General features: G+C 45.0%; 1 protein-coding gene across 1 annotated transcript in view; it reads left to right on the forward strand.

The window, feature by feature from the left end:
• Positions 1 to 13046: 13046 nt before the first annotated feature.
• The window catches only part of LOC147693252 (uncharacterized), a 37775-nt gene continuing 24403 nt past the window's right edge, over positions 13047 to 26418 (forward strand). The window contains exons 1-2 of the mRNA XM_086933650.1: positions 13047 to 13528; positions 19700 to 19801. Of these exons, the coding sequence (XP_086789776.1) occupies positions 13396 to 13528; positions 19700 to 19801 (235 nt within the window). The 5' untranslated portion in view covers positions 13047 to 13395. The remainder of the gene's footprint in view (positions 13529 to 19699; positions 19802 to 26418) is intronic.

The raw sequence follows: 26418 nt of genomic DNA on the forward strand, positions 1-26418 counted from the left end.
ACGGTGGCGGTGGCATCCTAATCGCCGGTGCGGGACCGCCGCACCACTGGCAGCCGGTCTCATCACCGCTAGGGTGGCGGGCAGAGAGAAGTCCACCCGGCATCCCAATGGGCCTCAAAGTTTCCCAATGTAATGTTATAGACCTGTGCACAAAACATTCGGAACTTGTCACCCTTCAGTGCCACTGTAAGACAGATTCCAAACTTGATGAAAGCAAGGAGGTGCACCAACACGCATACCGAACCGCGGGTACACGTGAAGGCACAATTATCAACGTGTTAGACATGGGGCCTTGGATTTCCCAAATATTATAATGGTTGCTACTGGATCATGATGGATTTTCAACATGTATTAGTCTACTCTAATATAAAGCCCTGACAAAGTTCCATGAGTGTTTCTTAGGAAATGAACGTGTTGGCTGGTTTTTCATTTTACTGTACATGAAATTAAATTAAATAGCAGCATTTGTAAAGTGCACAGCTACCTCCGAAGAGGTGTCCTGGTGCTGGGGGCCGTTGGGAAGATTAGGCAAGCTATTGCAGAGAGTCATAAGGTGCTGGGCTAACCTGCCGCTGGCACCGGGGATCGAACTTGAGCCTGCGTGTTCTGGAGTCAGCCACCCAGGCCATAGCACCACATCTCTTCCCTACATGAATTTGGAATAAAGAATGTTTTCAAGAATTGTATTGGACTGGATCTGCTTTCCTGGTTCACCTCCTTGCATTCATCAATCGCTGCTGCTTTGTTGATCTGAAACTAGAGAGGGCTCCAAGAACCCCAGACCACCCCCAACCTTCAAGAAATCACAGCGATGCTATCTTGGAGTGAGGGTATCACTCCCCTGAACACCATAGGCACTGATTCCATGTGGTTCGGATTGCCGACTTGCTGCTCCCTGACTACCTCGATGCAGCATGGAAGCAAGAGAAAGTACAACAGCTCTGGAGAGTCAGATCTGTCTCCCCACCAAGTTTGGAGACAGCACGACCTACGGGAGCCGCAGTGTACTAATACCTGGGGTACCATACGCGCCAACGGCAAAAACAGAGAGTCCATTCTGGACTTCCAAAGCACCAGAAGTAAGCACCCATTGAGGCATGTCAAAACATCACAGATGCAATTCCTGAGTGGCCCAGCTGTCCCAAGATCGCCTCCTGCTCCTAACCGCAAGGACCTCAAGACGCACAACGCCCAGCTGACCTGTTTGCTGTGCACCCGGCCTCACCTGCCCCAGCACGGATCAACCAGCCTTTCTGCCATGGTGTCCAGGCCCTTGCAACCTCCTCCCTCTAAGGAGACCCACTGGACTTACCTGTAAGTCTCTACGTATTGCATTTTCAAGTGTCCCCTTCACCAGCTTCCAAGATGCTCAGCACTCTGATCCTGGCCGACCCAGGATTCTCCCGAACTTCTCCTGGTGGAACTTTGGACCTGGGCCTGACATCAACCTTAAACAAGAAGGTGAACTTTGTGTAAACATTGCCTAAATTTCTATACATGTTCCTACTTTTTCCCCATTGTCAAATGGTGCACTTGGTCTTAAAAAATTATATAAAAAGTGATAGCATTTTTACAAATCGGTCTCAGATTTATTCTTGAGTGTCTCTCATGTATTGCCTCTGTGAGTACAACAAAAGATTAACACTACCTTCTGGTAAGCCTAACTGCTCACCCACATTACCACAAAAAGAGAGTAAATATTATCGGTTTGTACCTCTAACTACCCATTTGGGATTCCCCGGACTCTCTACATAGTATACTTAATTTCAGTACACTGTACTGAGAGACAGTTTCCTACAGTAACAAATGCATCCAACCTATATGTATGTGTCTTAAATTGAATGTGTTGGTGCCCACCATTTTGTGCATCTGTTCACCATTCTTTTGAGGCCTGAGTGCCTCATCTGTCCCTGCTCATTTGTATGTTGTTGCATATATGAGTTTTATAGTATGGCATGATGTGTTAAGTATATTGCAAGATCTGTAGGTTTCAATAGACTGTTTAAGCTTTTAAATAAGGGATAAAGTACCCTGTGTCATACATTGTAAGAATGTTTCTGTGACCATAATCAGAAAAGTGGCCAAAGGATTAAGTTCCTTTAAAAAGTCATGGAGCATCAACATCACTTTTAATACCTTTCGAATGCATGGAGGATGGCATTGTATTTCTTGTAATGCATTATCACGCATATCACCCTTCCCACAAAGTACTTCAAGCCTTTGGCCCAGATTGACTAACATTTTGTGCTGTGGTTGCATCACTTTTTTGGATCAGCCATGATTCAAAATGCCAGTCGAGGTTTACAAAGCCACGCATGGACCATTTTGACTGAAGTTCCCAGGTGTTCTTTTCACATGCCTCATATCGCGCAAGGTGTCCTCTCCGCCAGCGCCTGGCTGCTTTCTGTAAGAGCGGTACAAAAGGGGGTGGTGATGGATGTAGCATCTGAATCAATCAAACACTCACACCCAGTCAAGAGATCTGGGTTTAATCCATCACCGTTCTGTAGCCCACTCCGCAACCCCTGTTCAGACACGGCCATATGCAAATCAGTCTGACCCTGTGCCTCATGGGAACAGTCCAGCCCGAACTGCCAAGCCATGCCTTCCCTGGACCGGAAACAAGCTTCCTAGGACCGGTTTCCGGCATTTCAGCCGTCTTCAGCCCAGCTTGCTTGAATCCAGTGGCAAAGTGAGCAAGGAACTCATGTCTGAGCATACTCTGCCAACTTATGGCGAACAACGCGGTACAAAAGGGGGTGGTGATGGACGGTCCAGGGAAGGCATGGCTTGGCAGTTCGGGCTGGACTGTTCTCATGAGGCACAGGGTCAGACTGATTTGCATATAGCCATGTCTGAACTAGGGTGGCAGAGTGGGCTAAAGAACGGTGATGGATGAAATCCAGATCTGTTGAATGGGTGTGAGTGTTTGATTGGTTCAGGTGCTCCGTCCATCACCACCCCCTTTTGTACCGCATTGTTTGCCATAAGTTGGCTCACTTTGCCACTGGATTCGGGCAGGTCTGGCTGAAGACGGCTGTACTGCCAGGGACCGGTCCAGGGAGGCTTGAATCCGGTCCAGGGAAAGGCATGGCTTGGCAGTTCGGGCTGAACTGTTCCCATGAGGCACAGGGTCAGACTGATTAGCATATGGACATGTCTGAACTGGGGTGGCAGAGTGGGCTAAAGAACGGTGATGGATTAAACCCAGATCTTTTGACTGGGTGTGAGTGTTTGATTGGTTCAGATGCTCCGTCCATCACCACCCCCTTTTGTACCGCTTTCTGTAAGAGGGCATGCTCGACAGAGGGAGGGAGGTGCCCTGGTATTCTTTCACCATGGCTCATATCACACAAGGCGTCATCTCCACCAGCCCCCTGCTGCTTTGAGAGGACCTGCTCAAGAGAGGGAGGGAGGTGCCCAGGTATTCTTTCACCATGTCTCATATCACACAAGGCGTCCTCTCCACCAGTCCTCTGCTGCCTTTTTTGATATCAAACACAACACGATGATGGACGGAGTGCTGAAACTTTTCAACCACTGAGCCCTGGTCAGAGAATTGGGTTTAATCCATCATTCTTTTGCTCACTATGCCACCCCAGGTTAGACTCAGCCATATCTGCTGCATTCTGTGATAGTGCCGAAAACAGTGGTTCCAGACCTATCTATTTATACAAATACATGATATGTACACTTATTATTCAGTACCAATTTCGAGCATACATCATGTCAGCTCTCAGTTACCAAGAATCCAAATTAGTTATATTTTAGATGTGCAACAACCATTAGTTTTCAAGAAAGGCATATATTTATTAATCAAAAAATTTGCAAATGGTAAACATATTACTCGGTTATCATTTAGAAGAGAGAATAAGGTTGCTCCAAAGGAAGGTGAAAAGCAAGTGCTCTGGTGTGAGGTGAGTGAGAATAGGAGGAAAGGAAAAGATCCTAAATGGGAATCAGAAGGCAATTTTAATAATTGTATAAGTATGATTGAAATACTCAATCTCTGAAGCCTGGCCAGTGATGGTTATTATGCAATTAATTTGTACAAATGTTTCACAGACATTAGAGAAATATATGATCTTTTGCCAGGCAGGGGAAGGAAAGGACATGTGGTCCAGGCCTGTTGGGGTTGGGTGTCAACGTTTCGACCCAACTTGCGGGCATTTGGAACCTCAGCCTGTGGGTCTTCATCAGGACAGGGGTAGGGGAGAACTGAAAGCAACTTTTTTAGTGATAATTTTTTGCCTGGCTCTGTATGATCCCATACTCTATGGTACGACCGCCCCCTGACTTTCAGCCTCTCTAGCCGCACAGCCACCTCTCGCTGGTGGGCGTGATAGGTGTCATTTTGAGTGACATTCTAGCTGCACTCTATGGTCCTTGACTCTATTTTAGGGGGCAGATGCAAGCGAGCAGCACGTGCACGCAGCAGGCGCGCCGACGCGCCCAGCGACCAGAAATCATGGCCAAAATGCGATCACCGAAAGTAAAAGAATTACATATTCAGTTGCGCAACTCCACAGACTTAGTAAATATATTTCTCCTAAATGTGCTGTATGTATTCCTCCTTATCGCAGCTTCACTTGCATTCAATGCAATTTTACTTTGGGTCCTACGCGTCTTATCAATACCATCTCCAGAACTGGCCTTCAAGTCTGTCACAGCACCACCTCCGCCAAAACGGCATGTCGACAGAATTTGTATTGTTTTAAGCCTTAACTGTCGTTCCTTGGCCAAAAATAAGCAGCATATTTTTGACCTTCTTAGTACTGAACATCCAGATACACTTTTTTTGACCGAAACATGGCTTCATGCCAGTTCGGGCCCCGACATTGTCACTTCTCTTCCTCCTGGATATGTCATCGCCAGGAAAGATCGAGACACAGGCAAAGGCGAGGGGATTGCTATAATTTATAAAACCAATCTCATTTCTGTAAATTTGGAGCTATTTATATCACAGAGTGTGAAGCGGCTTTGTTTAAACTCTCTGTACCCCCTCAGCTGACCTTGTCTGGCATTTTATTTTATCGCCCTTCGGGGAAGTCCGGCCCTTGGGTCTCCACTTTCCCTGACCTTATCGCTCCCTTCATTTTAAAGGCAGCAAATTTTACAATTCTAGGTTTCCTGAACCTTCACCTAGAAGATAATCAGAATAACATCTGCCGTACTTTCTTATCCGATTTGGAGGCTCTAAGCTTACGGTTATGCCATCAGGGCCCTACTCATAAGGCGGGAAACCTTCTGGATCCAATTTTGTCCAATCTTTGCTATGACTGTAGTACTCCTGCGCTTCAGTTAGACTGGTCCGACCATTTTCTAATTCCATTCAACCTGCAGCCTTCTACATCTAGGGTAGTGGCCCCTCTACTAGCTCAGGTAGTCTTAGATCTTGGGGAAAGTTGAATCTGGAGTCTTTTAACACTATTCTGTCTACTAGCATACCTGATGTCACTTTACCTTTGCTTTCCTTAAATACTGCTGTCTCTGACTGGCTAACCAATGCCATTGCCATCTGTCTGCCCCCTGTACCTAAACGCAGCTTTACTCATCACCCCCCTGCCCCATGGTTTACAAATGATCTTAAAGTTATTAGGTCCAAATGTGAAGCCCTAGAAAGAAGATGGAGGAGATCGTACTCTTTAACTTGTAAAGATGCTTACAAAGCTGCTCTTAAAAGTTATCATTCAGCGTGTAAAGAGGCACGCATTTCTTACGTTGCTAATAAAATCACTAAGGCATCTTATTGTCCTCGGGCTCTACTTTCTGTAGTAAAGAAAATAGCTGGTTCTGATACCATCCCTCCCCCTCATGCCCTTGATGAAAATCAATGTAACAACTTTGCTGACTTCTTTATTCAGAAGGTTGAACTCATTTACAAGTCACTTTCTGCTCCTTCCCCTTCCTCGTGTAGTATGACTTCTGCATTTGACCCTAAATATCACAGTAATTGTGACCAGATAGCCAAGATTTTTTCCTGGCACCCATTTGAAGAGACGTCTTTCCAAAATTGCTTAAATAGTATTAAATCTGGGTCTCCTCTTGATCCTTTGCCTATTAACATCCTTTGTCAACTCTGTGCCATATCTAAAGGTGTCCTTATAGATCTTCTTATGGCCTCTATGCGGGAGGCCTTGGTACCCCCCGAGTGGAAGAGAGCCATGGTCATCCCTTTATTGAAAAAGGCCGGAGCAGATCCTTCTGTACTATCTAACTTTAGACTTATATCCTTGCTTCCGGCTTTCTCCAAAATTTTGGAGAAAGATATCAATACTCAACTGACACAACACATAGACTAAGTTGGCTTTCTTCATTATTCACAATCCGGGTTCAGAGCCAACTTTTCAACTGAAACCGCTCTGCTTGGGGTTACTGAGAAACTGCGCCAGCATTTAGATCAAGGGGAAACTGCGACACTCATTCTATTAGATTTGAGTGTTGCATTTGACACTGTGTCGCATAACATCTTGCTTAACGCCCTCAGGTCTCTTGGGCTGGACGGCACTGCCCTATCCTGGTTTGCTTCATTCCTTGAGGGTCGCACTTTTCAATTCTTTTCTACTAAGGCATCATCCAAGATCTGCGTATCAGCATGTGGAGTCCCACAGGGATCCATTTTAAGCCCCCTGCTCTTCAACATCTATATCAGACCCCTGGCAAAGATCGTGGAAGAGGCGGGTCTTTCCCTATATTCGTATGCTGATGATGCACAGATTGCCTTTTCGCTTTCCACCACTAAAGACGCTATGACATCCACCCTTCGGTGCGGCCTATGGCAAGTGACAGAGTGGATGCGCCTTAACTTTTTGAAGTTAAATGGGGATAAGACCGAGGTCCTTATCTTGGGCAAGCACAAGGACCTATGGGACCCTCACCACTGGCCTCAGGAAATGGGCTCCTTTCCCTTCCTATCACCCATGTCCGTAATCTGGGCATCATTATTGATGATAGTCTCTCTATGAGAGAACAGGTGGCGAATGTTGCTGCCATCTGTTTCACGATCTTGAGGTGGCTTCGTAAGATCATTTGAATGCTTCCTGCATCCACTCAACGCACGGTAGTCCAGGCACTCATCACCTCTCCCCTCAATTACGGCAAAATTCTCTATCTCGGTAGCTGCCAAACGGTATTGAGAAAGCTATAGGTAGTTCAGAACTCTGCAGTGCGCCTCCTTTGTCAAGTTCCTAGACAGGCTTCCATCTCGCCATATTTACGTGATCTTCACTGGTTTCGAATTGATCAAAGAATTACATTTAAAACCCTTTGTTACATCTTTAAAATCAAACAAGGTGTGGCACCAGCGTACCTGCAAGAGCTCATCCATCCTTACATTCCTTCTCGTCCCCTGCGCTCTAAAGCCCATGGAGACTTCGTGATTCCCAGATTTAAACTTGCAAGAATGGGAGGCCGTTCCTTTTCTTGTCTTGGCCGAAATCTGGAATTCTCTTCCGGTGTCCTTGAAGAATGATCCGTTTTATCTGAGCTTTCCAAGATATCTTAACACTTGGCTCTTTTAGTAGCAAATGGTTCTTGACTGCTCTTTTTCTAGCACTTTGTGTGCTAGGCGCTGGGAAACCCTTTTTGGGTATCTGCGCGCGTTACAAAACTTATTTATTAATAATAACCATAAAGGATAAAAAGCGAGGCCCATTACTAATTTTCAAAATTTCAAAAGATGCTGTACAATGTAAAGGTGAAAATTGCCCGTCCTACCAACCTGAACACTCTGCTGGTAGGTATCGGTGTTGCCACCTGAATTAGGGCAAGAGAAAATGGAAGCGCACATCAAAAGGATGTTCTAAATATATACAAGTGCTAATGAATGCTATGGAATAAGATTAGAGAGGGCTCACCCGCCTCAATGTTGCAGTATGGTACCCGTTAGGCTCCAGAAGAGTACATAATGTACGAGGGAACGTATCCTTATCTTAAAATAATGCGATATTTAGTATATATATATATATTTATATATGGCTGCACCCGCAATTGTGCTGGGCATCAATAAGAGAATTGTGTTTACACTTACCCTTGTATATGTTGCAGGGTAGTGAGCAAAAAAAAACAATATAGGTGCAGAATTCAATCAGCAACTGAAATGAGAGATAAAAGGGGAAGGGGTTGATTACAAGGCTAAAAGGTAACCAAACCCCCAGTAGGATCCCTTTATGGCCCGTTTATTACCTTTACGTAGAATCCCTTGGTCCTCTGTCCAACGCAGTAACCTCAGAATGAGCCGAGCCAGTAGGAAGGCTTATAGCGGCTCGATGACACGAGGACTTACAATGAAGTGTCCCCGTGGCGTCAGACTTACGTTGGTGAAATGACTCTTTGTAGCAAGTCGGTCAGGCTATTGTAATGGAGGAAAAACTTTAAGACAACACCCCGGCAGTAATGAATGAGCCATGTGGTGCGTCCAAGATGACCTGTGGATGATGCTCAACTGAATGGTTCTAAGGGGAACTCATGGAGGACGATTTAGAAAGGAATAAAGAACAATAACCATGGAGGACGATTAGCTCATTTGGCATGAAATAAAGAACTCATAGCAACATAAATCACAAAACAAGGTACATACAAAACTAACATATTTATGCCTACTTTCTGTGACATAACGATAATTACAGTGAATGACGAGCGGTGCAAGGTACATACAAAATTAACATATAGATGGCCTTCTCGCCGTGACATGCTCATTCTACCCGACTTCCCAGTCATGGGTCATGTAATGTAAACTGTTTCCATTCTATACATGTGTTCCGGCACACTATACACCTTATTACCTTCAACGTGTAATTGATTTGCCTCACGGACGTTAAGGTTCTATGCAAACACATATGTTAATATCTGTATGAAATTATTGCTCTTCATTCACTGTAATTATCGTTATGTCACAGAAAGTAGGCCATAAAACAACAGCACGCACCTCTCTGCAGGTAGAATTCCCAGCAAGGAAATTCAGGGGGGCTTGTGGTGAAGTCTTTGTGTCCCTGAGACTTCAGAACAGGAGGCAAGCTCAGCTTCAAGCCCTTGGAGATCTTCCTCAAGATAGTAAAATTATACACAGAGTTCCTTTTCTCCTTTCCTTGAAAATAAGTAACCATTGCAGCCCAACCCCAAACAGCAAACAGCACAGGGGCGGTCTCCTCCTTCAGCTTCCTTGGTTTCTCTCCTTGGCAAAGGGTTTCTCTTGATTCCCAGAAGTGATCTAAAGTTCTGGGGTCTGGGCCCCAATATTTATACTGGAAAATCCTTTGTCCAATGAAGGCAGAGAGCGTCTGTACCCAGCCAAAACCAGTTCTGTCCTCCCTGGTGCAGCTTCCTGGCAGGAGGTGGAGACGGCATTTTTGAAAGCAGACCTGGCCCAGGAAGCTGAAAGGACCCCCCCTACTCTATATTCTATGAAGGTTCATGTCGGTAAATGGAAATCTCATCCCCCTACTCTCTATTCAATTTAAGTCCTATTCGGCCCAGCCCTGACCCATCAGTCTGCTGGAGCCAAGACCCTCTCCAGCCCCCTGTCACTCACAAACCAGACATGGAATACACAACCCTAGCAGAGGCATGCTGAATGGTTAGGCAAGAAAATACCTTCTTTCTAAAAGTGGTATTTCCAAACACAGAATATAAAAATCACCCTCACTAAAAGATGTGTTTTAACATTCTGAGTTCAGGCATACTAACCTTTTTTTTCTGATCTTGTTCCCTGGGTCAGTTATGATTATGAGATGTTATAATCAATCTGCCCATTCTGGCCCATGGGAACAGATACCCTTGCAATAGTGAAAAACAAAATTGGCTGTAATTCACTATCAAGACATGCCACACACATCAGGGCATGTCCTACCTTTTACATACAATGCACCGTTCCCTTGGCCCTACCTTAGGGGTGACTAATCTAGAAAAAGGAAGGTTTAGGGAATGGCAAGGGAGTGCACTAGCCACGTCTACATGGCAGTCCCGGACTGCACACAGGCTCTGTAATGGCTGTCCTGAGCCATATTTTGCAAGCCCCTTCTGTGGGTGGCACAATCATTGTTGCAAGCCCACCAGCAGCATTTTATTTACAGGCCCTGGGCACACATGGTGCACTGTACTAGGGATTGACAAGTAAATCAAATAAGCCAATCATGGAGTCACTAATCCATTACAACAATTTATAATAGGGAGCACTTGCACTTTGGCACTGAATAGCAGTGGCACAGTGCCCAAAGCATCAAGACCAGCAAAAACATAGCAAAAATACAGGAGGCAACAGCGATAAAATGGAAGGGAGACCCAGGCCAATGGTGCCAGGTCTAACATAGCATATGCCTCACTTATGTCACATTTGACATTTCAAAAGTTAAATAATCTCTTAACACACTATTATAACAATATATATCTAGCATGTAATTGCGCATGTTAAGATGGCTGCCACGTATTTGGGGTCAATTTATGGTTTGAACTATGAAGGGTATATAAAGGCCGAACAAGATGGCATCCATGCAGAACGCCATGAAGACAGCACACTACGGGAAGTACGGGAAGTACTCTACAGATCGGTAAGGGCTATGACCTCTTAACAGCGCTAACAACTATTTTGTGCTGACATATAGGGCTAGATGTAGGTAGCCCAATACCGGTCAGTCACAGCCAAAATTACCGAATTTCGGCTGTTACCGACCGGTATTTGGCATTTGGAATGTAGGTGGCATGATTGTAGGATTCGGTATTTTACCGAATCAGTAACTTAAGGAATCGGTAAAATACCGAATTCTTAACATACCGTTTCAGTAAATTACCAAATCCGTAATGTAGAGAGCACTCAAGTGAGTGCATTCCTCAGTTAAGGATTCGTTATTTACCACCAACTACAAGTATGTATGTGTGCCAAATGTGCACCTATGCACTATTCAGGAGTGCAACAGGGTGTCAATGTGACACCCTACCACCCTTGAGTGTGTTCTCCATTTTACAGAATCAGTATTTACTGATTCGGTAATTCCAATTCATTCCTATGGGCCTCCGGGCCCATAGGAGTGAATGGGAATTACCGAATCGATAAATACTGATTCTTAATTACCGAATCCTACCGATTCAGTAAAATTTACTGAATAATTAGCTACATCCCATTCACCGATTCTTAAATACCGAATCGGTAGAATTCTGTATTTATGAATCGGTAAATGGGAATTGCCTACATCTGGCCCATAGTAAGATAGTAACAGATGTGTTCTAAATTAGCTAGGCGTCTCACAGTACGCTTATTTCAGATACTCTGGCATATTTTATGGATTTTGCCCGGTCTAGTTCAACGGGGGCGATCCTGCCGTTTGTTGCCTAAATAGCCAGGTGATGGGGATACATTTACTATGCTCATGAATATAAGGTAGTGCCTCCCGTCTAGGTGTTAAGCCTTAGGCTTTAAGCTAATGGGATTATGCGAATGATGGAGATGGTATACACTCAGAAAAATATATATCCACATAATATTGCCACTGAGCTCTGAATCTGTCATGTGTAACATGGTGCCCACACAATGGGACCTCATGTTGTGACTCAAACTTCTTTTTTTCACATTTCAGAGTTGCGGAATGACATAATTGACATTTTACATTTAAATATGCCCGGACTTATGAAATGATGGTAAGTGAGGCATTTTAGTAATAACTACATAATAAGATATCAGATATCAGATGATGCGTGTATCACAAGTATATCCAGTTATTGAATCATTTCAGCTCTTTGGACGAGAAATAACCAAATACAACAAGGGGACACATTTGGAAAACCCTGGTTCTGGTGATGACGTAACACCTAAGCTTGACCTACACCCACAGGTTTTCTCGCTCTTCAATTCCATTTTTTTCTTTCCCTTCTTTTACATCGGTATCCATACCTTCCTGTTAATTGGAGTGGCTAATAGATAACAACAGCTATTTTACAAGATCCGAAATACTGTGCATGGCACAATTCGGGTGATATACTTTGGTGATGGGTTTAACTCTGGATCCCATCACTCCCCACATTCCTTATGATGCCATTGTTTTATGTTTCTGCCCTGATGAAGACTAGTTATATTTAAGGGCCGAAACACGTGTTGGCAAGGAGCTGTATTGACATGAATGGCGGATTGTAATTCCTGTAAAGAAGCCTGGAGGTCTGAATAAAAGACACTGGACACTTCTACATATAATCACACTCCTTTTCTTGACTTTGAGTGCCTGGATTCATTGTGATAGGTGTAAATATCAGTTAAAACAAACCATACCACTGAAATTCACCAGTTACAGTTATTTCAAGTTATTATACATCGTGCCCTATGGCAACTATACCTCGCTCCCCCTCCTGTTAACAATTGCTGCGGGGACATTATAAATGATGTCATAACTGATTCAACATGAGGGGTAGTTAGCAGGGCATGGAGAGGGTATGCAGTATAGTTACTTTAGGACACAAGTTATATTTACTATAACTGGTGAATTTCAGCGGTTTTGTTTTGTTTAAAAACTGTAGGTTTTAACTGACATTTTCACCCAGCTGTTTCATCCCTTTGTTTTTTAAGCATTACTGGCTCCTCTGAAGGACAAGGGCTGCTTTAAAACAAGTTCTCTGTTTGGAAATGCAAAGACATCCATGGTGGTCTGGAGTCCCTCGCAGGCCACCGTCCCTGTATTCATGGCCAACCTCAGGGGGTTGCACAATCAATATTCATGGGGCTCGTGGCTCTGCAGTCTGCTGTCACTCAACATGTTTTGAACTCACCAATGTGTACATCGAATGCAAAGAAGCTGAGAGTGATTTAAAAAACATGGGGGGGGGGTCAAGGCTCGAAACTTGGAAGGATTAAAACGATTAAAAAAAGAAATGTAACAAGAGGGAAATAATTCAGTTTCACAAGTGACCGAGTCCCAGTGAGGAGGAAATATGAAGAGTTCACACAAGTATTAATCCATCACTCAATTAATCGCACTAGATTTGTAGAGCGTGGCTGATCCCCGCGAGGGCTTCTGGGCGCTGATTAACAGAAACATTCTCTAAACGTGGCGCTGTGCCAAGTCTGAAGAAGAGATGGGAGCGTGAGTATGAGGTGAGGAAGGCGTCGATACTGGGCTTTTCTGCAGACCTTTTCATCTGTGCTGGGAAGGTCCCGGAACAACCCGGATGAGAGGGACAGGTTACAAAGCACACGCAGGTGAGCAGCGGCCGAGGATCACACGTGGCATCATGGAGTGAGACGCGGCACTAATGCACCAGGAACAGCTGAATAAATAAAGAAACCATGAACCCTCAGGGGGATTAGTCAGTGATGCTGGGAAGTGTGGCCCTTGCTTCACCTGGCCCTGGGTGACGTCACTCGCGCAGTGCCTCTGGACAGGCGTCACCGACAATGCAGGGTGTGCCACCCAAGGGATGTATAAAAGCCACCGGGGCTCAGCTGCTGGGATCACTCCCGCCGACTCCAGCAGCATGAAGGTCACCGGCTCCCTGCTCCTCCTCGCCCTGCTCGCCCTCTCGACTGGGGGCGCTCTGTCAGCACCACAAGGTAAGAGCCCGAACCAAGATTACTTTTGAGGCAGGTGATGTTTGTTGGCAGCTCGAGAGCTCCCCAGACTGCAGGGGCTGCTGAATTCAAACCACAGGAACATACATTAACACAGGGCACTGCTGAATTCAAATCACAGGAACATACATTAACACAGGGCACTGCTGAATTCACACCACAGGAAAACACATTAACACAGGGCACTGCTGAATTCAAATCACCGGAAAACACATTAACACAGGGCACTGCTGAATTCACACCACAGGAAAACACATTAACACAGGGCACTGCTGAATTCAAACCACAGGAACATACATTAACACAGGGCACTGCTGAATTCAAATCACCGGAAAACACATTAACACAGGGCACTGCTGAATTCACACCACAGGAAAACACATTAACACAGGGCACTGCTGAATTCAAATCACCGGAAAACACATTAACACAGGGCACTGCTGAATTCACACCACAGGAAAACACATTAACACAGGGCACTGCTGAATTCAAACCACAGGAACATACATTAACACAGGGCACTGCTGAATTCAAATCACCGGAAAACACATTAACACAGGGCACTGCTGAATTCAAACCACAGGAAAATACATTAACACAGGGCACTGCTGAATTGAAACCACAGGAAAACACATGAACACAGGGCACTGCTGAATTCAAACCACAGGAAAACACATGAACACAGGACACTGCTGAATTCAAACCACAGGAAAACACATGAACACAGGGCACTGCTGAATTGAAACCACAGGAAAACACATTAACACGGGGCACTGCTGAATTCAAACCACAGGAAAACACATGAACACAGGACACTAATGAATTCAAACCACAGGAAATACATTGACACAGGGCACTGCTGAATTCAAACCACAGGAAAATACATTGACACAGGGCACTGCTGAATTCAAACCACAGGAAACACACATTAACACGGGGCACTGCTGAATTCAAACCACAGGAAAACACATTAACACAGGACACTAATGAATTCAAACCACAGGAAATACATTGACACAGGGCACTGCTGAATTCAAACCACAGGAAAATACATTGACACAGGGCACTGCTGAATTCAAACCACAGAAAAACACATTGACACAGGGCACAGCTGAATTCAAACCACAGGAAAATACATTGACAAAGGGCACTGCTGAATTCAAATGACAGGAAAATACATTGACACAGGGCACTGCTGAATTCAAACCACAGAAAAAAACATTAACACAGGGCACTGCTGAATTCAAACCACAGGAAAATACATTGACACAGGGCACTGCTGAATTCAAGCCACAGAAAAACACATTGACACAGGGCACTGCTGAATTCAAACCACAGGAAAATACATTGACACAGGGCACTGCTGAATTCAAACCACAGAAAAACACATTGACACAGGGCACTGCTGAATTCAAATCACAGGAAAATACACTGACAAAGGGCACTGCTGAATTCAAGCCACAGAAAAACACATTGACACAGGGCACTGCTGAATTCAAACCACAGGAAAATACATTGACACAGGGCACTGCTGAATTCAAACCACAGAAAAACACATTGACACAGGGCACTGCTGAATTCAAACCACAGGAAAATACACTGACAAAGGGCACTGCTGAATTCAAATTACATGAAAATACATTGACACAAGGCAAAGGCACTGGGAAACAGTGAGGGGACAGGGTGGGTGGTATATTTAATTGAATTGGATTAGGGATTCGTAAAGCGCTGCTGTCCCTCCTAAGGGAACACCTTGGCACTAGGCGGTATACAATTCAGAGGAGGTACTTTTGAGTAAAGCAGAGGAAGGGCTCTGGGAACCTTTTAGTGTTCTTCCAGGGCTTTAAGTGGACCGGGTCTCACCAAGTCTGACACCGGCAGTTTTTTTAACACCTTGCCTGCTCATGACGGAACCACACCGCCATGAGCCACGGGCAGCGTGTACTCATGACGGCGTGGTTCCGTCATGCGGCTGCCGCGGTTTTAATTTCCCGCCTGTGCGGGGGAATTAATGAGGAGGCGGGGCCGTGATGGACCCACGCAGTCATGAGCACACGCCGCCCGTGGCTCATGACGGCGTGGTTCTGTCACGAGCACAGCGGCGCCGCGCACACCCTCCATCTTCCCACGCCATGGCGAAATTCGCCCTGCAGCCAAGGGGTCAAGGGGGCCTCGAAATTGGTCTCCATCGGGCTCTGGTTTGTGCCCTGGCACGGGTTATCCATTTTTCTTGGACTGCAGTGACAGCAGGAACATCATGTGTGCATGCTTACACTGTTCTTCTCACTAGTGGAGAAGTTACGGCATGACGTCATGCCAGGTGACCCCCGCCCCCAGTTTTTTCATCCTACATAAAGCCCTGAGTTCTTCAGATGAGAGAGTGGCAGATAGGGTCAGGGGCTGAAAAAAAAGCCACGCCTTCAGCTGTTTCCCGAAAATGGGGTTGTGGGACCGTATGTCTCAGCCTCGCGGGGAGCTTGTTCCAGGCCATGGTCACAAAAAATGAAAAAGATCTGCCTCCTTCCGGCTGTACGCCTAGTTTGAGGAGGTTTAAGGAGATTCACAGTGAAGTCGCAGATGGGAAACAGTCGGAGCACCGCAGTCTTAACCACGCGTGTTCCATCTCCGCAATCTAAACCATGCTTGCCTTAACCACGCACATGCATGGTTAAGGCAGTGCGCGGTCTAGCTGCTGGGGAAGGAAGCAGGGAGACCGTGCAGGAAGAGATCCGCGGTGAGGTAAGTGGGGCTGGGCTGTAGTTTGGGTTGGCACTAGTTTTCAGGGCTGGGAGGCGGCAGTCGTTTTCAGGGCTGGAGGGGGCCGGGGGTAATTCATATTCAAAATTACCCATTCACGCATACCACTCTGATTCAAATATACCCGTTCCCCATACCCTTTCACATTTAGACCCACCCTACACTATCAAATAAGCCCTGTCATATTCAAACCAACTTATTCACTATCATGCATGCCCCATCACATTCACACATACACGTTCATATATCACGTGCCGCTTTGCATTCACATATACCGTTTCACATTCACATTTACCCTTTCCCACTCACCCATCACCTTTCCCATTTACACATTTCATTCACGTTCACATATACCCCTTCACATTCAAACATACAATTCACATTCACTTATACCCCTTCACATTCAAACATTTCCTTTCTCATTCACACATAGCTTGGAATGTTCATATATACCCCTTCACATTCACGCATACCCTTTACAAATACTCTTTTATGTTCACATGAACCTTTTACATACACACATACCCTTCCATATTCACACATACCATTTACATTCATGTATACCATTTTATATTCTATCATACCCCTTCACATTCACACAGCGGTCTGAATATTCATTCATAACATTTCGTACTTGTGCATAAAACAACATTCAAAATGACCCCTTTCACATCCATTGCTAGTCCTTCCCATTCATAAACACCCCTTCACACTCCCACATGGGCCTTCAGATCTCTTTGTATCTTTAGACAATCTCCCATGTCCTCCCACATTCATGCGTACACCTTCAGATTCATGCTCGCTGACTTACATTCACACATTGTCCTTCGCTTGAAGGCATGTCCCTTCACTTTCACACACCCCTGGACATTCACACATACCCCTTCACATTGATGCACACCCTTTCACATTTGCACATAGCACTTCACATTCAAGAATACCCCTCTACATTCATTCACTACCCATCGTATTAACTCATTGGTTAAAACATTGACCGAAGACGTCCCAAAAATCAATGGGAAAACGCTCCCGGTGCTACTCTATGCGGATGACACAGTCCATATGGGCCGCACTCCTAATTCCTTTCCCACCTTAGTGCATGGTTTTGTCAACCACATGGATAGCTTGGGCCTATGTACTAACTTTAAAAAATCTTTTCTAATGTCATCTGGTTGCAGGAAATGCCAACTTAGTTTTATGTCTGTGGGCAATCAGAAGTTGATGAGCACTAGCACCTTTCCTTATCTCGGGGTGGTCTTTGCTGCGAACGGCTCCTGGACTGAGCACATGGCTCACTCCAGGAGCAAGCACTGAAAGGCCTCCAACTCAATTCTCAGTCTTCTAAGCCCAAAGATATCAGGTGACATTTTAGCAATTTACATTTTTTTTTTGAAGTACAATGCCTGCCAACAGCCTTGTATGGTGCTGAGGTTTGGGGCATCGCCAAGAGCCCCTGTATCCAACTGGAAGAGAATAGATTTTGCAGAAAGCTACTAGGTGTCCCAATCTCCACACCTCTATGTTTGCCATAGGGAACTCAACCTAAATTTTATAGAAAATTTTATTAAGACCCACCCTGCCTTCTTTTGGTTATCCGTTTGGAAATACCGGGCCGCATCCCTAACGAGAGAGATCATTAGTGATTGTATTGGATGTGAGAAAGGGAAGGACATCCCTTGGCTAGCAGGGGTGTTTCAGAGCCTATGCAGCGATAACAAGGGAAGTATCTTCCTGAATCCTAGCACAGCAGTGACTATGAATACAAATGAGCTCAGGGGTGCCCTCTATTCATGATAAAGAGTGGAAAGGATTGAAAAGGAATCCAAAAAAATCCCTTGTCCATAGCTACATGGCCATTGAACATCCCGTGCATCCGCTGGCTAACTACCTTACCCTGTCTATGAGCCATTGGGAGAGGAGCCTTTTATTTCACCTAAGGGCAGGCCCTATCACATTTGTTTTATGTTTTCCCCTTGGTCACCACTCTGGCCTTGACCACCTTCCTTGCCCATGTGATGGTTAGAGTGGACAATCTATCTTACATTTTTTGTTTTTCTGTAAATACTATTTAAAAGTATATTAAGTGGCTTTTAACCCCGTATTTTAAAAAAATGTCACCCATTAGTCTAGAAAACGCTTACCTGAGGTTACTTTCCCTGGATAACGAAAAGCTAGTTTTTCGCTCATGCAGTTTTTGGAGAATTGCTGTTCGAGCACGTCAGTTGATGTCCAATCTTTGAGTTTCAATATTATTTATTCATGTATTTTTGCACAAATTTGACAGATTATTGTATACTGTATGTTGCTAATGGATTTTACTATGACTCTCTTATTTGTAAACATTTAACCTGCTGAGTAGCTGCGCTTTTATGGATAAGATGACATCCGAATAAAGTGTCTTTGAACCTTGAACCATAGGTTCACGATGACCTTTAAACCATCACATTATGAAGCCAAAACAGGTCGAAACTGGTCTGGGTTTTCTTGCATTTCCTCTGAGGTGGACCTGGCCTGGCAGTACAGGGTGGACTGTTCCGGAATCAAGACTGATTTACATCTGGCTGATCTGTGTCTAAAGTAGGATAGTGACAAAAAGCAAGGGTCTGAAATGTGACCCCAGTGATTTCAAATGCACAGATGAATTCCTGCGTTCCACCCATCGCCATCGCTTTTCCTCAACGCTGGTCTAGGTCGCTGCATCTTGTGTCTTTTAGCAAGAGCTCAATACCTGGTGATCGCATGGCAGGACCCAGCGTGCCGCAGAGTGGGGAGATGAGTCGTAGGGAGCTTGAGGTGAACGCCCTGCCCAGCTGTCCATACGAGGGGGGCATCATCTGATCTGAGCCCTCGGTCATCCAATCAGAGGCAGGAGCTGCTACCCCTGCATTAGCCTTTTAAACCCTGGCACCAGCCTTGCTGTCCCTGCTCTGAGGAAAGGACACTGTCTTTCTGAGCACAGTTTACCTTATATAATTCGATCCGTTAGTCCTTCTCTTGTCCCTCAGCATCAAGTAGGAGACTACTTCATGCTTACTGCCTAAGAGTCTGGGGAGACATCTGATGTCATGAGTCCCAAAGCATAGATGATGTCACTTCTTGTACAGCCGCCATTTTGGTGACTTGTTGTTCATGTTTCAGTCTGGAACATCCCAAGGGAGGGTTTCTCTCTAGGGGGTGAATTAAGAATGAGGCAGGTGGGATTGGATTTCGGTGTTGAGAAGTCAGCGAAGGTTCAAGGTTCTGAGGGAATGGCGTATCGACTCCCGCCTGCCATTACTCATAAACATCTTCAGGCAATAAGATGCTATTTCATTACTATGGTGAAAGAATGGGGCACTCACAAGTTTTTTACATGTTAATAATGTATATTCATACTGCTGTATTTCTCTATTCTAGGTGTAGGACTGTGCGCTGAAATGTGTGGACCAGAAGGATATTGTCCTGAGGGTCAGACCTGCGTAAGCAATGGCTGTGGACATGAGTGCAGACCAAGCCCCAGTAAGTATTGACGCGTGATAGGAAATGGCCAACTTCAGAAGAGAAGGCTGGCAGCAAGTCTTGGGGTCCTCCCATGGTGGAACCCCTCCTCCCAAGGGTTGTGAGGGTCCCACCCTGAGCTGTGATGCTGCCTTGAGCCTTTGTCTGAAGCAATAAAGCTTTAATGCACCAGTGTCTCCTACTAAAATGGAGGCATGTGATGTGATGAGATCATGAGACTGATCACTGGACACACAGCGTTGGCTAAGATGATCAAACATGTGTGAGTTGTACATATTTTGTTTATAGTGTTCATTAATATATAACTAAGGTATAGTCTTATTTGTATATTTATTTTATTTGTTGTGTTTATAAAGGGCAATATTACTATTTAAGTCAGGTGATGTTTGTTGGCAGTTCAAAGCAAACCAGACTACAGGTGCTGCTGAATTCAAAAGCACAGACACATATAACTACATTAACACTGGACACAAGACCTGGGAAATATAGCAATGGGACAAGTTAGCATATTTAAATCACAATGAGGTCTTAGACAGGGACATCCCAATATATATTTTGAAATCAGCCAAATTAAAATAAACAACATTTTAGCAGAATCCCAAAGAAATTTTAAAAGAGCATTTTTTGGTTTGCTTTACGATTTTATAAATCACGTGTAGGTTTTTCAAAATGTCAATTGGTGGTATACCTCAGAAACAGCTGAAAGCCACACTGATCTTAAACAGATGTGTGGAAGTTGGTATCACACCTTTTAAATGTTGTTTAGAGAGTAAACAAGGTATTCATTAGGAGGTGAAAGAGTTAATATTCATAAGCAGCCCCCCGCGGGGCCTCAGGTGCACATCCAGGGGCTGCTCCCAGTGGGCTGGGTTTAAAGCGCCCTGAAGCCAGATTACACAAGTACAGCGTCATTCCATCCACGCAGCCACCCTGCCAGGGCACCGGGGACACTTCCCTGATTCCTCTTAGCTCAAGTAGGGGGAAGGAAGGGAGTCCCTGCTCTAAATATAGAGGGGGGGGTCTCTCCTCACCCCCAGGTTCGCCCATGTCTTGCGTCCGCAGCATCTCAGTCTAATGAAAGACTGATTGCACAGAAGGAGGTGTGGAGAAGGCACATGTAAGGCTGCAGTCCCAACCCCACCCCTGCGGAGACGAGGGTGGGTGAAGGTAATGCCTACAGCTCCCCTCCGGCTCCACAGCCTCGACGTCACCATTTATGGCTTTAGTGCCCCAAATAAATCCCAGCTCCACACACCGGCCATCAGTTCTGATAAACAGGGCTGCCCTGGACGGTGATCCCCTGAAATACCAGGGTTACTGAAAGCGACATCACAAAACCTTTGACATCAATGATAGCACAGGAAGTGACATCACACACCCTTTGACAACAATGATATCACAGGAAGTGACATCACCCACCCTTTTGGCATAAATGATATAACAGGAAGTGACATCACACACCCTTTGACAACAATGATATGACAGGAAGTGACATCACACACCCTTTGAGATCAATGATATCACAGGAAGTGATATTATATGACTTTGAATCCCAGAAAGTGATGCAACATGACCTTGAGCCTGATGACATCACAATAATTGATGCCACTCCCCTCAAGAACGATATTATTACAGTTTTCAGGCAACGCAGCAGCTACTTTGCGGCGCTGCACCGCCTAAAAGGGAGAGGGCAGGAATGCCCCATATATAACATTATATGGTGCATTCCTGTCCTCTGCTTGCACGGGCGTGCTTTTGGCTGTCTAGCGCAGTGAAGTCTGCTTTGCATCATGATGCAAGTCTGCCTTCTTCTAAGCAGGATTGTTTTGGGGATGGAAGGGGCACCTGATGCTTTTCCTCATGAATGCGAAAATTACAAAAAACAATTTGATGGACAGAATGTAGATCAATGTCTTACATTCACCCCAGTACAAGGATCTGGGCCTAAATCCATCGTTTTTTGCACTCCACACCACCCTGGGTCAGATAATGGCTTTATGCAAATCAGCTCTGACCCTGTGCCCCATGGGAACAGTCCAGTCCGAACTACAACAGCCATATCTTTCCCAGACCAGAATCAAGCATTCGAGGACCGGACCGGTTTCGAGGTAACACCTCTCATCAGCCCGGCTAGCTTGACTCCAGTGGTGTGGAGGCTCTGGGACCCACGTCTGAGCTGCCCCAGTACACTCAGGGAGAAAATTACAAAAAACAATTTGATGGACAGAATGTAGATCAATGTCTTACATTCACCCCAGTACAAGGATCTGGGCCTAAATCCATCGTTTTTTGCACTCCACACCACCCTGGGTCAGATAATGGCTTTATGCAAATCAGCTCTGACCCTGTGCCCCATGGGAACAGTCCAGTCCGAACTACAACAGCCATATCTTTTCCAGACCGGAATCAAGCATCCGAGGACCGGACCGGTTTCGAGGTAACACCTCTCATCAGCCCGGCTAGCTTGACTCCAGTGGTGTGGAGGCTCTGGGACCCACGTCTGAGCTACCCCAGTACACTCAGGGAGAAAATTACAAAAAACAATTTGATGGAGAGAATGTAGATCAATGTCTTACATTCACCCCAGTACAAGGATCTGGGCCTAAATCCATCGTTTTTTGCACTCCACACCACCCTGGATCAGATAATGGCTTTATGCAAATCAGCTCTGACCCTGTGCCCCATGGGAACAGTCCAGTCCGAACTACAACAGCCATGTGTGACATTGATCCACATTCGGTCCATCACTTGTTTTGTTTGCAAATTCGCCATAAGTGCGCTGGGGATGCTCAGACGTGGGTCCCAGGCACTCTACACCACTGGAGTCCAGCTAGCCGGGCTGATGAGAGGTGTTACCTCGAAACCGGTCCGGTCCTCGGATGCTTGATTCCGTTCTGGGAAGGACATGGCTTTTGTAGTTCGGACTGGACTGTTCCCATGGGGCACAGGGTCAGAGCTGATTTGCATATCGCCATTGTCTAACCCAGGGTGGTGTGGAGTGCAAAAAAACGATGGATTTGGGCCCAGATCTTTGGACTGGGGTGAATGTGTGCCATTGATCCACATTCGGTCCATCACTTGTTTTGTTTGTTTCCTCATGAATGCAGCACACAGAGAAAGAGAAATAAAAGTCAAGGAAAAATCAAGATATTTCTCCTCGTTACACCTCCCTTGGGAAGGCGTCGGATTTAGACATATTCCAGGTCAGACACTCATGATGAATGTGGGACTGCGCCTAAATTCATGGCTGATGTGATTCCACCCATGGAGCGCCTCCATGGGCAGAGTAATGGACCCTGCGGCTTCTGCTGTCTTGAGTCACTCCAGCTTTACCGAGCCCCACAGGGACGTGCGAGGGGGCCATGCGCGGCTTGGTAAATCTGACTTTAGTTTGGCATTACTGTTGCGTCACTCCAGATTTACCGAACCCCACAGGGACATGCAAGGGGGCCATGCGTGGCTCGGTAAATCTGACTTTAGTTTGGCATTACTGTTGCGTCACTCCAGATTTACCGAGCCCCACAGGGACGTGCGAGGGGGCCATGCGTGGCTCGGTAAATCTGACTTTAGTTTTGCATTACTGTTGCGTTACTCCAGATTTACCGAGCCCCACAGGGACGTGCAAGGGGGCCATGCGTGGCTCGGTAAATCTGACTTTAGTTTGGCATTACTGTTGCGTTACTCCAGACCGAGCCCCACAGGGACGTGCAAGGGGGCCATGCGTGGCTCGGTAAATCTGACTTTAGTTTGGCATTACTGTTGCGTCACTCCAGATTTACCGAGCCCCACAGGGACATGCAAGGGGGCCATGCGCGGCTTGGTAAATCTGACTTTAGTTTTGCATTACTGTTGCGTCACTCCAGATTTACCGAGTGCCACAGGGACGTGCAAGGGGGCCATGCGTGGCTCAGTAAATCTGACTTTAGTTTTGCATTACTGTTGCGTTACTCCAGATTTACCGAGCCCCACAGGGACGTGCAAGGGTGCCATGCGTGGCTCGGTAAATCTGACTTTAGTTTTGCATTACTGTTGCGTTACTCCAGATTTACCGAGCCCCACAGGGACGTGCAAGGGGGCCATGCGTGGCTCGGTAAATCTGACTTTAGTTTTGCATTACTGTTGCGTTACTCCAGATTTACCGAGCCCCACAGGGACGTGCAAAGGGGCCATGCGTGGCTCGGTAAATCTGACTTTAGTTTTGCATTACTGTTGCGTTACATTGCGCGATGCAAGGGTAACGCAACACTTTGATCAATGTGGCACCTAGTGTATGTATTGATAAATAAAAGGGACAGTTACATAAAACATTTAAGAAAATGGTCAACCCCACCAATATAAATCGATATGCAACAATGCATTAAATATACCCTCCATTAGTGGCTTGATTTATCCTGTTTCATTGTTTACATAACGTGATTTATGACGTCTTGTAAGGAGGTGCCACACTTGTGAAACATAGAGGGGACTGGGTATTTGAAACATCATTAGGTATGTCCGGGAGACAGTTTTGGAAGTTTCGTCACCTTCATGCAATGAAAAAAAACAGAAAATAAAAAAGCACACGTCCACACACACACGCCTGCACACACATACACCACTCACACACAACAAACACACACATGCGCACATACACGCACACACATGATTTACTTCATTTCTTCCATGTTGAAGATGAGAGACGCACGCATTTCAACCTAATCAGTCTTAAGCACAAGATCTCACTCTGAACATAAATCCAGCATATACAAAAAATGGACACACAGTTAGGAGTCCTAACTTTTCTACTACTAAATGCCTTCAGTGAATACCAACAGTAGTAAGGTTAGGATTTTATCTCAGATTAGTTTTGTGAATCGGCCCCAATGCCTTTTATGTTTTAAAAACCAAAACATAAATAAAAGGCATTGTCAATTACAATGCCAATAGTTCAAAAGCGTGTAAATGCGAGACATATTGCATTGCAAATGCTTGTTTTTTAAATGATTGTTTATGTGCAGGAAGGTGTCCCTTCCTGCACATAAACAATTATGCATGGTGTTTTGCTGTTTTGCTGTTTTAATGTGTACTGCAACATGCAGCACATATAAAAACATCAAATACGAGTCGAAATAAAGCACGTCTCCTTGTTGCGCCATGTTAAAACCGGGTTTTTTTGGTCTTAATGTTGGCGCTGCCCTATATCTACGCCACCCTTGTAAATATGGGGCAGTGTCAAAATCAATGGGTGTTGCGGCAGGAATCCAACCACAACACTCATTGACCACCCATTTCACGCTGAATATGGCGTGAAAGGGTGCCTTATTTACAAGACAGCATTTAGCTATGTTAAATAGCTTAGCACTGTTTTTTTGTATCGCCACAGGAACGTCGAATAAAGTGACATTCTTGTGGCAATAGGACCTTGAAAATATGCCCCCAAGTCTGTGAAAACAACATAAAAAAGAAAAATGAACCATTACACAAGTTTATGTTCACTCAACATTAATGTTCTAAATTACGGTGATTTACAGGTGAAAAGGGTTTCTATTAGGAGTGAGTGTAACACGCATAGTTTGCAATAGCGTCATTATGGCAAGTTACAGCTAAATTATTCGGACTCACATGAATTTCTTAACCCTGCATTTAGTGCTATTTCCAAAATGGACCCAATGATGCATTTTGCGCTGAGAAAATAGCGCTAAATGCAACAGAACAGGAAGAGCAGCGGCCAGCCATCCACTGTGCTCTGTTGCTGTACTCTTGTGTAGGCATTTTTGCTCAAGATTATGCAAAATTATGCAAGTGGACATAATCGCTTAATTTCCAGTAATTTCACATCACAGAGTAATGTGATATTACTGAAATTACTTTGAATATTTCAGCATAATTAAAATGTCACCCCGGTTGCCAGGAAGCGAGGGTGAATATTGTACGGAAAGAATGGGGACGTTTTGCAACTAATACTCATTGGGCGTGTTACATATTGCAGCATATAACTCAATTACGCAATCACAACTACGTGTGGCAGTAAACTTAGCTAACTCAGCATTTTTCTTGAAGAAATTCTTGTATGAATCTGCGTCTGGTTTCTTCATTGTCTGGTGTTCTTTTTATGCTTTATTTATATAGGACACGTATATGAATAAGATTTCACTTTTTCTACGTACTTTTACCTTTGCCAACTACTGTGACTGTTACTTATTCGAGAAATCTTTGCCCTGATGAAGCCCACTTCGGGCTAAACGCGTTGGCTGTTTCTTGGCTGTTTTCATTGGTCATCCTATTTTGAGAATATTGGATGTTCACTTGTATCATCGTGTCAAGAAGCTTTATTAAAACTTGACTTTTTATAAATCTACGAAGGACATCAGTTGTGCTTTGTTGTATCGACACTTTCTGTCATTATTTAGTTTGCCTCTCCACATACTTGTTTTAGTTCTTAACACTGCCTTTAGTGCTATTTTCGTAGCACAAAATGCATCCTCGTTTCCAAAATGGACCCAATGATGCAATTTGTGCTGAGAAACTAGCGCTAAATGCAACAGAACAGGAAGAGCAGCGGCGAGCCATCCCCTGTGCTCTGTTGCTGTACTCTTCTGTAGGCATTTTTGCTCAAGATTATGCAAAATTATACAAGT

Source organism: Lissotriton vulgaris, chromosome 8, assembly GCF_964263255.1.
Source record: "Lissotriton vulgaris chromosome 8, aLisVul1.2, whole genome shotgun sequence".
In the NCBI taxonomy this organism is placed as follows: Eukaryota; Metazoa; Chordata; class Amphibia; order Caudata; family Salamandridae; genus Lissotriton; species Lissotriton vulgaris.